Source organism: Falco cherrug, chromosome 2 (genome assembly GCF_023634085.1).
Source record: "Falco cherrug isolate bFalChe1 chromosome 2, bFalChe1.pri, whole genome shotgun sequence".
NCBI classification, from domain to species: domain Eukaryota; kingdom Metazoa; phylum Chordata; class Aves; order Falconiformes; family Falconidae; genus Falco; species Falco cherrug.
This window is the reverse complement of record NC_073698.1, coordinates 64,989,076-65,004,896: the sequence shown is the minus strand read 5'-3', so window position 1 is coordinate 65,004,896 and position 15,821 is coordinate 64,989,076. Positions and strand designations below refer to the sequence as shown.

The 15,821-nt window shown below is 38.7% G+C and overlaps 1 protein-coding gene across 19 annotated transcripts in view; it reads right to left on the bottom strand.

Annotated features, from left to right (window-relative positions):
• The window catches only part of MCF2L (MCF.2 cell line derived transforming sequence like), a 164,366-nt gene continuing 148,545 nt past the window's right edge, over positions 1-15,821 (bottom strand). For 7 of the 19 annotated variants that reach the window (XM_055702320.1, XM_027804861.2, XM_027804864.2 and 4 more), the window contains 16 exons: positions 14,622-14,714; positions 14,379-14,471; positions 12,859-12,984; positions 11,917-12,138; positions 11,260-11,352; positions 10,626-10,704; positions 10,408-10,474; positions 8,996-9,111; positions 8,243-8,329; positions 7,320-7,379; positions 6,892-6,966; positions 4,649-4,729; positions 3,410-3,537; positions 2,683-2,795; positions 2,453-2,556; positions 1-2,300 (listed from right to left, as the gene is read on the bottom strand). In XM_055702320.1, the coding sequence (XP_055558295.1) occupies positions 2,206-2,300; positions 2,453-2,556; positions 2,683-2,795; positions 3,410-3,537; positions 4,649-4,729; positions 6,892-6,966; positions 7,320-7,379; positions 8,243-8,329; positions 8,996-9,111; positions 10,408-10,474; positions 10,626-10,704; positions 11,260-11,352; positions 11,917-12,138; positions 12,859-12,984; positions 14,379-14,471; positions 14,622-14,714 (1,632 nt within the window). In that variant the 3' untranslated portion in view covers positions 1-2,205. The other 12 variants (XM_055702331.1, XM_055702334.1, XM_055702322.1 and 9 more) reach the window with 11 other exon arrangements.

The window sequence follows — 15,821 nt, the reverse complement described above, 5'->3', positions numbered from 1 at the left end:
TAAAGGCATTCAGCAAGAAGCGCTGAAATTTATTCAAATTAATTACAATAGGACCTCTGACTTTGTACTTCTAATTCACAACAGCAGTAAAAAAGGAAATGGTGAAATGGGTTGTATTAAAGTGCTATGATGTGGAGAAAACCGCTGAAATAACACAAATGAGGCTGCAGTGACAAATGAAAGGACAGTCTCATCCTGGCAATGACAGCAATATATAAGTAAATTATGTTACAGATAATTTACAAAATAACTTATATAGATGAAGATAAGCTGAATCTTATGTTGCCATTCCGTTGTTAAATATCAGACTAAATATTCCTGGTCAGCACAGTATTATATGGGATAATTAAAAAAAGATCAGAGGATTTCTGCATTGGAAAAGATGCCTGAAGTAAAACCCTGATCAAACTTTATATTGCAGTATTGCAAGAAACCTAAGTATTTATGGAATTGTAAAGTGACACATTCAGCAGCATGAAGACTATAAATACAACTTTTACATTGATACATTATATCTACACACATATACATATCTACACACACATATACACACAAGCACATACATGCACATATATATGTGCATAAATATATGTGTGTGTATATATATGTTTCAATTTGTACTGACCATGGTCAGCTGCATTTTGATTGCATCTGCAGTAGGGTTGCTTTTGCAACCAAGGAGTAAGATAAATCTTTAGAATATTTGCCATTTAATTTTCCTAAGCTGCAGTCTCAAAAATATAGAATTCTGGCATAAAGATACACTTCAGGGCTCAGCCATCAGAGGATCTGATGATTAAACAGCAGTTCCTGTTGACATAACTGACATGACTGCTGTGCTTAGTGCTTCTGAAAAATTAGGCTCTTAACATCCGCATTATTTTTAAGTGATATGATACATGAATCAGTTAAAACCCTATTTTCATATAAGTAAAAATATTTGAGAGGTGGACAGGAATGAATACAATATTCCATACATGCACAGAGTTTGGACTGTTTGTAAGGATGACATGCAAAGAACATTTGAGAATGTGAAAATCTACAACATTGGCTTACATCATACCTTGAAAAAGGGCAAGTTTAGCATTACCTTTCCTTTAAAAAAATTTAAAATACTTGCCTGTAGCATGAATCTGACTCTTCTCTAATAAAGATCTTTATTCTCCCCTGCTTCCCTTTTATAGAAAAATTATGTCATTATTTTTTTCTCTTTGAATAAATCTGCAACAAACACTACCGACTAAAAATAGTCTGATTTCTAGCCCTCATAGGTTTGTCTGAAGGACGGCTCTTGACCCATAGTGCAGCCACAAGTTTCCTCCACCTGTAACTGCATGTTAATTGTGAGAGCTGAAGGTAACCATGCCATTTCCATTTATTAAGAAATCATTTAGTGAATAAGAACATTTGTGTTTCATTGTGTACCTGCATAAGGAAAAAGATACTACTAAATTGCCAAGGCTATGTAAACACAGTGATCTTGGTGAATAATTTGGTTGTGAGGCCAAAATACCTCAGAAAACAGCTATTGCATTGCACACATAAAAAGGTTGGAAAGGACAAAACAATAGTTTCTTTTGATGCTGCTGTGGTCAGTGAATTGGTCATGTCTGCATCCCAGTCTCTAGGGAGCAGAAGAATGTCCTGAAGACCCATAAGAAGAAAAATGGCTGGATCAAACCTCCTTCCTGGTTGCTGTAAGAGTCCCATTCACTGCACTGAGGTACATCCTTGGAGAAAAGAGGTTTTTTGGGAGGAGAAATTGTAAACTCTGATTTATTATCCTCATACCTACTCCTGTACAGTGATTGCTATGTTATTAGTTTACAAAGAGGATTTAGCACTGACCACATTTTGTTTGCTCACATTCAGATTCTGGCTGTTACGAAATGATACAGTTCTGCAGAAACCTGATTGTGTATCAATGAGAAAATGTGTTCTATGCCTACAGCTCTGCAGCTTCAAACTTCAGAGCAGAAGCCTCTACAAGACCCTATTTCAAATCATTCAACTTTTATTTACAACTTCACATTCCATGCACTTTTCGTTGGGATCTTCTGGGAGAACCTGTAAAAATCACTGAAAATACGCATGGCTGGCAACACAGAACTGGTGGTTCTCCGTTGGAGTCCAATGTCCAGAACTCTGCACAAAATGACCAACTCCGGGATTTACCTTCCGTGGAGGTGGGGTGAAAATTTAGTGTTAGCCCTTAATGTCTGAGAAGCTGGTGCTGCTGGCATTGCAGCTATCACTGCAACTTGACGATGTGCTCAAAGTGCTGGAGGCAGTGCCTGATTCTGGAAAAAAGAAAGACGGAAAGAAAGAAAGAAAGAAAAAGAAAGAAAGAAAAAAGGCAAGAAAATATGATATGGTTGCTGTTTTTCACAACTTTCTTCAATAACAGGAATCTTCAGAGAGACAATCATCTCATTTAAAATAAATAGCCTACCAGAGCTGCTTAAAGATTGAGCTGATTTCGAATTGCCTATGAGTATCAGCAGATTGTTTGCTGGGATCCAACCTTCTCTACCAGTGCTCAGGTTCTTTACATACCTAAAAAAATATAAAAAAATAGAAAGTCAGATTGCTTCATTTGATGGCTTTGAAAGTTTTGCCCTAAATATCTGCCTTCCAAACACAGTTCTGCATATAAAAATTTCCAAACACAGATCTGCGTACCAAAGTCCATCCTCCCCTTCACGAATCAGTTGAACTAGATCTCCACTTTTCACTGTAAATTCTTCAGAAACTCCTTTCTCATAATCAGTCACAACTGTATATTTACCGGGAGTCTAAATGCACACAGAGGAAAAACATAAACAAATTATTTCTATTGTGTACTTTAAGGTTGCAACATTTGTTATAAAATTATACTTTTCCCTTCTTTCTCATGCACATACATGCTGAAGATGGTGTAAACATACATCCTGAGAAGCAGTAAAACTTTGCTGTTTGATTACAAGTAAATTCAGTACATGAATTCTCACACCCTGAAAAACATTTAGGGAAATGTTTCCATCACAACAATTAATTCAAATCTCTACAGAAAAAAATCAAAAGAAAAGACAAAAAACAAGCTGGCAGACTAGCGATGTGATGTACGTGTGGAAGTTTGTTGACATGGTAGCTCAGCATGTCATTGCTTGACTGCTGTACTATGGCATAAGCAGTCACGGTCTCACTAGCCTGCAGGTACACAAAAGCACAGATGGATCTTCCCAAGATACAAACACAAGGCTCATTTAAGAGAAGAGGATAATTTCCATTCCCCTAGGAATTTTGCCCAGCTGAGGATTTCAAGGCAGACACTTTCATTCCTGCAATTTTCAAAAGCATTCCTGTATACTGCCACACACGATGTATTGGTATCATTTGCTTAGCTCAATAGGAAAGCATTTCTGGTTACCAGCTTCATCTCGCCTCCCCTTCCTCCCCCTTCTTCCTCCGCATCCGATGAATTCAGCGGATCTTCAGCACTAGACCAGCCATCATTTTCTTCAGATGCATCAAGAGAATGAGACGTTTTTGCCCAGCCTTGAGGAACAAACAGCCAACAGTTAACTTTGCAGCAGTGAGCCACTGACTGGGAGGAATCTTCTTCCTGCGGAAAAGCTCTTAAGTGATCTACATAAACAGCAGATAAACTGCACACAGGGAAGTTATTACAGCCACTGGGTGAAATTCACAGCTGGCAGAAGTTGACCCATTTCCATCAGCGTAGGTGGAGTTGTGGCAATGCACAGCAGTGAATTTGGCCCTTTGGATTTATACAGAGTGAAACAGATGGAAAGAATGCACATTCCCAACTAAAAAGCAGCTATTTCTCTCTTATACAAAGATGAACAATGGATAGATACTCTTTTTCTTGGGAGGAGGTAGAGGACTTTATGGGAAGAGGATGAACACACAGGACTGTCATCCAAAACAACCTATCCAGCCTACTGGAACAAGGGATGGAGGCACACTACCTCCTTCAAACTTCTGAGCCCTTAGAGCTGTCAAGAAATTCAACACAAGCTCCAGGCACTCTGCACTTCATCTGACAAGGCAGCTTATTATTTAAGGGTATTCAGGCTGACACAAGGATACTTAATCACGCTGACTTATCTTGGTATTAAGTCACTGCACCAAACACCACAAAACCAATCTCCTGCCTGTCATTTATTGCCAAGTGTTCCTTTTTCTCTCTCAGAGTGAAGCATTTCATTTATTTACGAAGCTCAATCATATCCAGAGTGTACAAAATCCCTCTCCAAATAAAACTACAGTAAGTTTTACTAGTACCATGCTTTTCACTAAGGTCAGCAGCTGCTAATGTGTCAAGCTTATAATGAAAAAAAGTCATAATAAAATACAAATATTTGTAAGTAAGATTTTGGTTCAAGCCAAATGGTAACAACGATGAAATTTAATGAAAAGAATGAAAGCAAGAACAAACCTCGCAACTTTTATGTAACTACTTGTTAAGTTGAGAAAGCACCAGCATTTTTGCCCTTCGCTGCTTCCGAGGCATTTGTCACATGGCTGGTCATGCCAGTGCATTAGGAAAAAAACCTGAGCACTGTCAGAGAGTAAAGCCAAAGCAATCTAAGAATCACAGAAACAAATCACACCTAGAGCACACCAAACAGAGTAGGACTTTTACCTCGCCTGCGCTGGATGACCTGCACAAGGTTAGAAGTACTGACCCATTTGGCCCTGTCCAGGGTTAAGAATGAACTTCCATCTGTGAAGAAACTGAGTAATAAATTCCTGCTGTATTCCATGAAAATTTCCTTATAAGTTCACATCTTATAGTTGGCTCATGGGACACAGGCTCATGAAACCCTTTCCATTATTTCCAAGTCAAGAACAATGCAACAAAAGAAAACTTGGTTTCTCCTAATTATTCCAAGCTCTCATTAGAAACAGAACCAACACGTTGCACAGAAGAAACAGAAAGTGAAATCACTGTAAATTGCTCTGCCTGCAGCATCATACTCACTGGCCTGCTCACCTGGAACATTTTGGGTAACAGCTCTTGTTCTTCAGCCTCTTTCTTTTCACACAGTGTGCTGATGTGGGTAAAAGCAGATGTGCCTGATCCTGCCATAGCAACAGCACTCCTACTCCTCATACAAGCTGTTGCTCTATTATTAGCAAGTCTGTAAAAAAGCCCATCTCATCCTGGGCAGGGAAGTGGTCACTATGGCCATATTCATATTAGCTAACTACAAGCACCAAAATTATGCATGTGCATTCAATGTCTATGTGTGTTTCTGCACAGTGTGACTAGATCTGAGCTCCCTATAAAGGCAGAAAAGGTAAGAAAATGGCAGACAGTCTTGAGAAAAGATGAGGTGAAGCAGAAATGAGTTTAGATTTGATGGTGCTAGGAAAACCAAGGATTCATTAACCACTTCTCTTCAGAAATGGGCCTGCAGATATCTTCACAGACATAGGATCTATCTGCAAGATCCTTGAGCTCACTATGATGTAAATCAGAGCAATAGAGCAGTGAAAGGACGTTAAGTGGAGCAGTGTGCTCTGCACTGGGGAGCTGTGGCCATCACCTGCTGCAGTTTCATCCTGAAATGCCTGGGTCAACTGCCTGCTTATCCCTGAGTTGGGGAAGGAGAAGAGATAGCTGTCAGAAAAGAGATTGGAAGGTGCAAGACAGGAAAGGGAGTTACCAGATGTTTTAAATTCATTTACTTGGTTTAGTAGTTTCATAAAGTGAGAGGCTACTGGACCAGACAGCAAATCAGACAAGTCTGTTCCAACAGTTTTACTGTAAATTAGTAATGGAAAAGGACTCTCCACCCTGGAAAATTCCATCATCTGTGGAAAAGGCCACAAAACACCCTTTTCTTTCTAATAGCATTTTCAAGCCCTCAGGATTTCTAAGGCACCTGGAGATCTCAGAGGTTTGACTGATACCTGCAGAAAATTAACCTTGTAACTCCCATATTCCCACTTGTGGAGTTTCTGCATGCATCCAGCCTGGGATTACATTGCCTGCTGCTCAGACAAGTGAATGGTGTTCCCCAGCACAGCAGCTGAACCTGTATCATTTCTACAGGTGAGAGAAAGACAAAGGCTATGGAAACCTGGAGAAGAGGATGAAAGAAGGGCTTGAAACAGCCTCATCTTTAGAACAGTATTTTCTAAGAGATGGTGACGGAAAGAAAGTCAGGAAGAGAGCAACTGCTCTCCTTGTACTCTTTAGTTAATTAGCCCTAGGGATTTGTACTCAAGCGTTCACCAACAGCCTTGCTGGTTAGAAATGGGTCATTTAACTGAAATGCTTTTCTGTTCTTTGCTTAGCTATGGGTTGGGAGGACAGAAGGGAAACTGCTACAGTTAAATGGGTTCAGTTACAACATCTGGGGTTCACAGGGTGGTAAAAATTGTCTGCTGTCACCCAAAGAAAGATGCAACAGGACTGTGACTGCAGTAATAAAAGCAAATCTAAAATAGAAATTCCACATGGCAGTGATGATCCCCACTCTGACTAGAGTACATGAGTTTTGCATTTCTTTTTTTTCCCTTCCTTTTTTAAAAAGTTAAATCTCCTCCACAAGGAGCACAGTGACAGGACAATGCTGACTGGAAAACCATGTGTCTCACAGCAACTGGATGCCCCTGTAATTCCATTAAACACCCAGCTTCTGGTTATTTCTTCAGCAGATGACCCCTTTTGCATTGCCGTCTCCCAAAACCTAGTTAGCTGTATACTACTTTATTTGATGCCAAGTGTAAACCTTTAGCCAATTGTACTATCAAACCCAGTATATACAGAAGCTGACAGACCCACTTAGAAAAACTCAGCTGAAAGCGCTCTGATGTAACATATTACATGAGGAATGCATGGCTATTTGTGGAGTACAAGATGTGGTATCACTATACCTCTTAAACCAAAAGGAGTTGGGTCACTCACTACTTCATGCCGTTTAGCTTTTTTGTCAGGACTGGTAGGAGAAGCTGCAGGAGGATGAATAGGCAAAAAACACAGAAGAGAGATATTGAAGAACTGGAAAAAAGAGAATAGGTGGATTGCATGCTAACTACCTTTGAGTTTACACTGGAAAACAAGCGGATTTCTGTAATCACTCTAATTTTAGCTGTCATTGGTTAATTACAGCAGAAGGAATTAATTATTTACAGGTAGTTATTTGCAGATAAATTGACAAATTTATTTTATAGTAATAGACGAAAATAAATGTAAAATTTTCTAAATGAACTAGGTATCAACTGAATACAATTAATTTCAATTTTAGACAAACAATACCAAATTAAGCAATCATTTTTATATAAATCTAGTGCTACTTCAATACCTGGTCCTGTAAGAAGGATCATTGGCAATATCTGGCTTTTAGCAGAAGGAGATGGAGTTTCTGTCAAGGCAAGCATGGGATATTAGTGCTCACCTCATTAGCATTAGATACACATCCCTAGAGTCTCTCCAGAAAGAACTCAAAGGTAATCAGGTTTTAAAAAGGCATTCTGAAAGGATGCTGGAAGGAAAAAAAAACCAACCCCAAACCAACACCATGCTCTTGAACAAGGGCCATCATCACAGTGCAATTCAGTGTTCAAGACAGCTGTTCAAAGCAAGAAGTGAATGTACCGGTGCAATTACTTGGCAGGAGGAAGCAAGAAAGGTCTCAGTCTCCTATTGCCAGTTTTAGGGAAAAAAGTAAAGACTGTTTCTGGAAGCATAGGGAAATTCTTATTTATTTTTGTATCCAGCAAAACACCACCATCATACACATTCTGCTGTAGTCATGCTTTGGGAGTTTTGTTAGCAAGTATGCCAACAGAGAAGTAATCTAGAAAACCTTGATTCCTTTTTGCCAAGTACAACTGCATTTGGGGCAGATCCACTGAAGCGAGAAGCAGGCCAGGTGTCTGATCTGAAGACAAATTCCTTCCTCTAGTTTTCCTACAGGAATAGGGCACTATACACTTCCTCCTTAGCCTTGATAGTGAGGCTAGAGGCACTGGAAACTGCACTTCTCCTCCTGCATCTCCAACAGCTCCACTTTTCCCAGCTGCACCTCCCCCTCCCACTTTGGAGCTGGTTTCTTTTGATATCTCCCTGTCAGGGTCATTGACTCAAGAACCCAGCTTGACCTCAGGAGAACAAGTTAGTGCATACACCGAATACCTGTTAACACTACACACATATACAAAGTGATGCTTCAATTACAGCCTTAAACAGAAAACAGTCTAGCTTTATTCATTTTTTTTTAATTACCTTTCTGATTTTTGAGGTTAGTAAAGCTATGCAGCGTAAAGCGCTTTTTTGACAGTACAGAGCATTCTGAGGTAGAGCTAGTGTCATCTACAAAGGAAGAGAAAGACATAGAAAGAAAGAGGAGACGGCCATGAAAAGATCAAGGCAAAAAACTGTTTGCAGCCCTGTCAGGAACCTGCATGTTAGGATGAGAAAGGACAACTGAAAGGCCAGGTACAACAGATGAACCCAAGTGGCCAGTTGTTCTCGCTATGCAGGGCTTGTCCTGCCACTGGTTCAATAAATAATCTCCATTATGGGAACCAAAATTAAGGAGAAAAAAAATCCCCAAACCAAAAACTAAATTAAAACTCTTTAGAACAGGTAATGCTGAGAAATTTATCCAGGGTAAGAGAACTCTGAGAAGCTGGGCAGCTCTAAGAGAAGATCTGCTGCAGACTTGGGCCTCGTAACACATCGTTCCCACCTTCTTTTGGCTACCCTTCATTCAAGGTGGCTTTGGGCCTGTCCACACCACAAAGTGGAACGCAAAAACCCCAGGCTAAGGGCAAATAAGACTGGTGTGCTCGTGGAATGTGGGCAGCACTTTGTGGGTGGACTGCCTTAGGGATGAAAGCAGCAAAGCCCTGCTCATTCAGGTGTATGCTGCGTTTCCCTGCACTACCATGGCTACTCTGCCGGTGGATCTGCCTGTGCATCTGCAGTGCAGGCATGCTCTTTGCAATTAAAGATAACACATAGGTGTAAACTCACCTTTGCCTTTTTCAGGGTACTTTGGTGCTACTGTGGTGCCATAACCTTCTAGACTTGCAAGATCAGCTTTTCTCTCCTCCATTTTTTTGGTGTTTCTGATGTGGTTCCGTGAAGGACTGTTTATTAGAAGAAAATTAAGACAATCAATATATCTCCAGCAAATCCGGGTCTGAACAGGGATGATGACCTTTGGTCACAGGCTGCCTTTTACATACAGATATATAGGCTGAAAACAATTTATTAGATACTTTCAGGACTGAAAAAGTCATTGGTGATTGTGCATTTAAAGACCATGCCCACATACAAAGGAAAAGGCTCCCCTAACTGACTGCAACCACATGTACTATGGCAGTGGGAGCTCCTGAAAAGACAGGTCAGGACAACTTCCACTCACTCTCAGTTACAGGCACACATTCTGTGCTGACAGTTTCCTCCTGAACTTACTACGGAAAAAAAAAAAAAAAAGGGGCATAAACTCTGCCCCTCTGAAGCTCTTAACACAGGAACAGTTGAGGGATGAACAATGAACATAGGCTGGATCTTGCCACTGGATTCTTATCACACCTCTGTTTGGGCATGGAATGGAGAACGACATCTTACAAATACTATATATCTTGGAAACTCTCCCTGGGTGATAAGCAGATGCATAAAACATGCAGGGCAGAGAGCTACTGATAGATATTTGAGCAGACACCATGCAGGAATAACTGAAGATACAACCACATGGTACAAACACATACTCACATCACAGAAAAAAGAGTGAGTAGCAGAGGATTAAGAAGAGGTGTCAGAGAAGGTGGAAGCAGAAGAATGTATAGGTTGGTAGGGTGAAGGATTAAAAATAGGAAAAGAAGAAAAGCTTGACTCCGAAGCTGGGACACTGGAGGAATCAACACACCAGTTAGTTTAAAAAAAGAAAGGAAATTGGAGGAAAAGTACAAGGGCAGAGCAAAGATAATGCCCTGAAAAAGACAAGAAGAAAGGTAACACGACATTGGAAAAGAAAAAAAAAATAGTCCAGGTGAATGAAACAGAACAGAAAAGAAAGGAAAAGGCTGCTCCACATAACTCTTATCCGGGGTGTAAAGTATATAATTAGCTGTTCAACAGACAGACCCATAATACCACCAGGATTTTGGCTGGTGCAGAAAATTACTTTTCTGTGTTGTTCTCTTCATCTGGCAAATCCCATGCCACGGGTGCCCAATTTAACAGTTCTGGAGATGCATTTACATATATATATATATATATAATATATAAAAATAAAGCTTTACAGCTTTATAGTGGGAAGAGACCTAACAAACCCCTATAAAATAAGGGCCAGTAGTAAGGGACAGGAGTAATGAAGAACTGCAAACTAGATGTATTAGTATATTTACAAGACAGCCAGGCTGATTTGACAACATACTTACCTGGTACAAGATGATGTTGGAAGAGGTAAGCTCTGTGTTTGTTCTAGTGTCCTGTGCTGACTAGCTTCTGTAACGGAGGAAAGAGAAAGAACTCAAAACATAAATCTATTTTAATAACTTTTTATTTCTACAGTCCTACACAGTGAAGATACACAGTGCAGGTTTTGAAGTTCAAAGAGAAAAGAGATTAAAAAAAATATATATCCAAAATATTTCACCTCTGCATGCCTGCAGTTGACTCGTCAGCACTTTTCTTATTTCATTTACCCAAGTAGCTTTAACTTCAGGGGTTGGAGCCTACCCAAAAATAAATACAATCAGCCATCAAGCATAGAATAGTTATTACCCAAACAGTTGTGTGCCAAAGCACAGCTTCAGAGGAATCCTTCGAGAGGGACAGACAGAGTTCCCTCTCCAGCTCTTCAGTGGCAGAAACTAGTTGTAACACCTGGCACATGCTGGGGCAGAAGCTGTGCATGTGCTATAGTCAAACCATGGCTCCCAAGCCATCCACTACTCCAAAGAGAGCAGCAGTAATGGTGTGTACAATATCCTCCATCAATACTGTAAAACATGACTATTTTTTCCCCGCAGAAGACTCTGCAATTGAAATATATTAAGAAACTACCTTATGAATTAATCTGGTGGTGGTTTGTTTTTTATTTTTTTTTCCCCGATTTTTGTCTTTTTTTTCCCCCCACATTTCCTCACCACTGTCTACTAGTGATATAACAGAAGAAAAAACCTCCAGATCTTAGGATTAGAGCAGTGACACCCCCCCCCCCTTCTCTCTCTCTTTTGTTTTAAAAAATGTAGTGGCAAGTTATTTACCTGTAGTGGCAAGTTATTTACCTGTATAATGTAAACTTCTTCCCTTGCATTATACCAGATCTCAAATTTTTTTGCATCACCTTTGACATTTTCTGTTATTCCAACTGCTGCCATCTGGAAGCAAAGAGAACAGAAGCTGACCTACTACATTGTGTTTACGGTAACAATGGAAGCACGTGGCTACTGGTATTCTTTGGTACCCTAGTTGTGAAAAGGAAAACTACATTTAGCTTCTTGCTCAAGGAAAAGAAGAGCTAATAACATATGATTTGCATGTTGGACATGAGATTTAGTGCTTTGTATCAGCTTGGCTACCTTGGAGGGAAGAAGGGTTTAGGTACATTAAGACTGACCCACAAGATGTCTCTCCAAATCCAGACCACCAAACCTTATATCTATTTTATACTACCCTGCTCTAAAATTTCTGTGTGATTAATGCAGCTGTCATACAGCTAGACTAGTACAGTTTGGATTTTCTCAAAGGGTAATTTCCTCCCCCCCAATCCAGACAGCAAACACAAAGTAACACAGATGTGCAGCACCACTTAGGTTTGCCGGAAAGGGTGAAGTTCCCAGTACAAAACTGTACACAGCCTCACAGACAAAAAACTAGAACGTTGTATTACTGCATGCTAAGCCCTCAGTACCTCGACTTTGCTGGACTGCTCAGTGTCTTACATTTAAGGAGTGTTTGTAGCTATAAGAAGGTGCTTTCTCATATCCCTCTCCATTTTCTTCTCGCTTTTTACAGAACAGCACTGCTTTCTCATGTAGGAAGAGGTGTCGCTGCATTGGCTTGAAGCGTGCCAAATCTTTCACCTTCGAGTGACCCTTTTTATGATCAGTCCAGACATTGAAGGATCCCTGCATTAAAAGCTTGCCCAGCTCATTCAGGTTTCCCTGGAACAAAAAAAAACAGTGGTATTTATAACTATAAAGAGATCATAGCAGACTAAAATGCATACTCTGAACAGGTCTTTACAAGTTCTGTTGTTCCAAGTAATCTCTCACATCAGTGTTTATGTTGGATTTGAAATGTAATAAAAATAAAATCAGTGTTGGATTTTTACACATAAATTTTCTCTCCCCAACACTGTTCAGGGAGGATTTTACAGTCAGGAGTACCAGTAGCACAGATCTACACAGAGAGAGAGGGGGAAAAAAAACACTTATTTGATTATTTGTTTTTGTTTTTGTTTTTTTTTTCCCCAGCATTCTGCTGCAAAGCTGCTTACATTTTGTTTTGTTTGGGTTTTTTTTGTTGTTGTTGTTTGTTTTTTGAGTGGAAGTTCTGGGTGTAGTTTTAGACATAGATGTAAATCCCATTTGACAGTAGCCTAAACCACACTTTTCATAACAAATTTCAGTTTCTAACTCAGTGTTAAGTAGATATAAGAAAAAAACTTGGGTAGACAGAGCAAAGTATTATTCATAGCAGGAAAACTTCAGAAGAGTATAGAGATTTATTTTCCATTGTTTTCATTACACATTTCAGTTTTAAAAAAGCACCTTTTGTAAACATTCTTCTCATTATTTGTACACACTATACAGTATGCTGTACATATATCTAAGAATTAAATGAAAATAAATTAAAAAGTAAGTAAAAATACCGTTACTTACATCATAGCCTGTAATGGCTATCTGGTGCATAGAATCATTAACTGCCTTGAGAATACCCAGTATAGAGGTTAATGCTTCCTGAAGATCCTCAGCCCCTTCACAGTTCTTACTGTACTTCAGCATTTCCTGAGCGGCAGGGAATGACAACATACTTAGCTTTGGAAACAGCAGAAACTAGGAATGTTCAAATTTTAACACTGAATTTGGGCTAAGTTTTTAAAGTCATCCAGTAAAGTTTTATACCCTATAACCTAGTGGGTTAAATACTGGCTGAAATTCAGAAGACTCTAAAGTTTTACTTCTCATCTCTGCTGCTAATTAGCCAAATTATTTCATTCATCTAGAGGTTTTGTAAACTCTACCTAAGACATTTTACAAGACTAGCAAGACTAGCTTTGAAAACTTTTTTAATCAGAATTTCTAAAAAACCCTAAAATAAAACACACACCCCCAAAAAAAACCCCAAAACAACAAAAAACTGCAAACACCCCAAAACCCAAAAGAAGGGGGGATGGTATTTTTTCTATTTGTTACTTTGCAGAAGTGAACAAATGCAAAAACATAGGTAAATTTCATTTGCTATTTGAATTATGGTGAGGCCTGGGATGCTAGTAACAGGTCTAGACTTACTACACTGAGCATTGTCTACACATTTAAAAAAGCATCCCTTCTCCAAAAGGCTTATTGGTGAAGCTGCATCTTCTGGTTTGGTCCAGATAAATATAGCTGCAAGTTCACACAGAACTCCCCAGACTCCATACTATGAGAATAAACATCTACTCATGGATTGCAGGCAGTAAGATATTTTAAATCAAAAACCTTTCTAACACTTCTTTTAACACAAGCTTAATGTAATGTTTTTAAAAGCTGTTAACTTCAGCTTAGTTTTAACTCAAGAGTAAGTTTGGTCCAGTGCAATCTTTTTAAACTACTTTTAAATACAATTAATGAGATGTGTGTCTGTGGGAAGTATTTCTTACTTCAAGCATGGCAAAACCTCACACATTAATTAAAAAATCTATGACAGTATATTGCTTTCATGTTGCTTCTCAGTATGGCATGTTTAAGTGAATCACAACAGCATCCTTCGTAAAAACACCATACAGCGCTCTCAGTCACGTACATTTCCTAGAACCCAGCAAGGCAAATCCCTGCAATATGGGTGAGGTGACTATAACAGAAGAGCAACCAGTACTTTAGATACTCTCTTTCTCTATGTTCTTTGTTGCAAAAGTTTTTTATCTTTCTGTTTCCCCTAATAAACTTTCCATTCTTCTCTTCAGCAGAAATAAGGGCAAAAGCAGTTACACAAGGTGTCTCTAACATTTTCTGTCTACTGGCAGCTTTTTGGCTGAAAGAGAAAAGAACCAAGCTGCAAGCTGGTAGGCTAGGATTTGTCTCACAATTTATACATCTGTCCACTAACTTTTAGGTTTCTCTTCAGCAGGTTGAGAGAAGCAGCATACAAAACAACCCAAATGCACAAAATGTACTTACCATTATAGTTTAGTAACACATACCTTTAGCAATAATTGGTATTTGGTTATTCTTTGAACAGGTTTCAGCAAGTATGAGTCCAAACTGAGCTTGTGATCGAGTTTCCTTTGACATTCCTGTAATCAGTGTTGAATTTTATCAGGATACAAATCAATGTATTTGTTATTTCTTCTTGAGATGATTAAATAAATAAAGAAAACCAAACAAAACCCCAAACCACAACAAAACCAAAACCTCAATTATTTTGGAAAAGCAAGCAAGCATACCTGAAAGAATACAGAATCTGAAAACTGCCTCCACAAGCTTTCAGATCGAGGTTTATTTTGACAGTATTTTTCATAAATCTGGAAATCTTCCATCTGAAATCGGGGAGACAAGCAAAAACTTAATAAATCCTTGTGACTTCAATAGACAAGGTTCATAAGATTTTTTTCATAATTAGTAAGGCTACAAAAAACCAACAATAACAAATGCAATTCCTTGAGGCATCCTAAGCACACAAAAAAATATAAAATTTTGAAATCACTGATTTTGTAATGGCTACTAATTTTGTACTTGGAACATCAGAATAAAATATTACTGTAAATTTTTGCTTCCATTGAATGTTAAGTACTTTATGAAGAAGCATATATTATGTTTTAATATATATTTCAATACAACAAATATATTTCTATTACAATACGAAAAACACTTCTATAACTGCCCAACCACGAGTCCCTCTGTGCAACTTTTTACAAAGAAAAAAAGGCAAAGACTTTACGCGTTTTCATTTTATGGATGTGTTTTTCACTGGGAGTTGCACTAAAGTAGACCAAGCAGTTTGCTGCCACTTAACCACTTCAGCAAGTAAATAGCATGACTTCAGCACTTGTTGAAAGCAAAAGCATGTAAGACTGTTGAAAATGTCCTAGTAACTATGAAGGACAGACTAGATAGGAAATCAGCAGGCACAGAAGCACTTCTGTCCCTCAGCTTTAGGAAACAGCATCTCCATGGATGTAGCCAGTAAATAGGAGTGGGAGGGATGGTTTATCTCAGGAGTTCTACAGTATCAATAGGTAGCAACAACAGATTGATTTCCATAAACAGATCCCTATTATAACCTTTAGTATACTATGGGTGAGACACATTGTTTAATAAAACCCAGATTAAAAAAAAAGTTTAATTTTGTCATAGCTGTCTGTTTTCACGATAAAAGTATTTTGGACTTACTCTGTTGCGGTGTACTCTTTAAAGAAAACAGAAAAGAACAACAGCAACAACAACAAAAAATCGAGTAAAGGAATCCAACCAAGTAAACCAATCATTTATAGTGATGTGAAATCATGTAGTGCATGACTTCTCTTCATGTTTTCCTAACTGCCATTTTAATAAAGCAGTTTTCTTTCAATAAGGTTGTAGCTCTTTCTAACAAAATTAATTACCCCATCAAGTGAAAAATATCCCCAACTATCAATTAATATCTA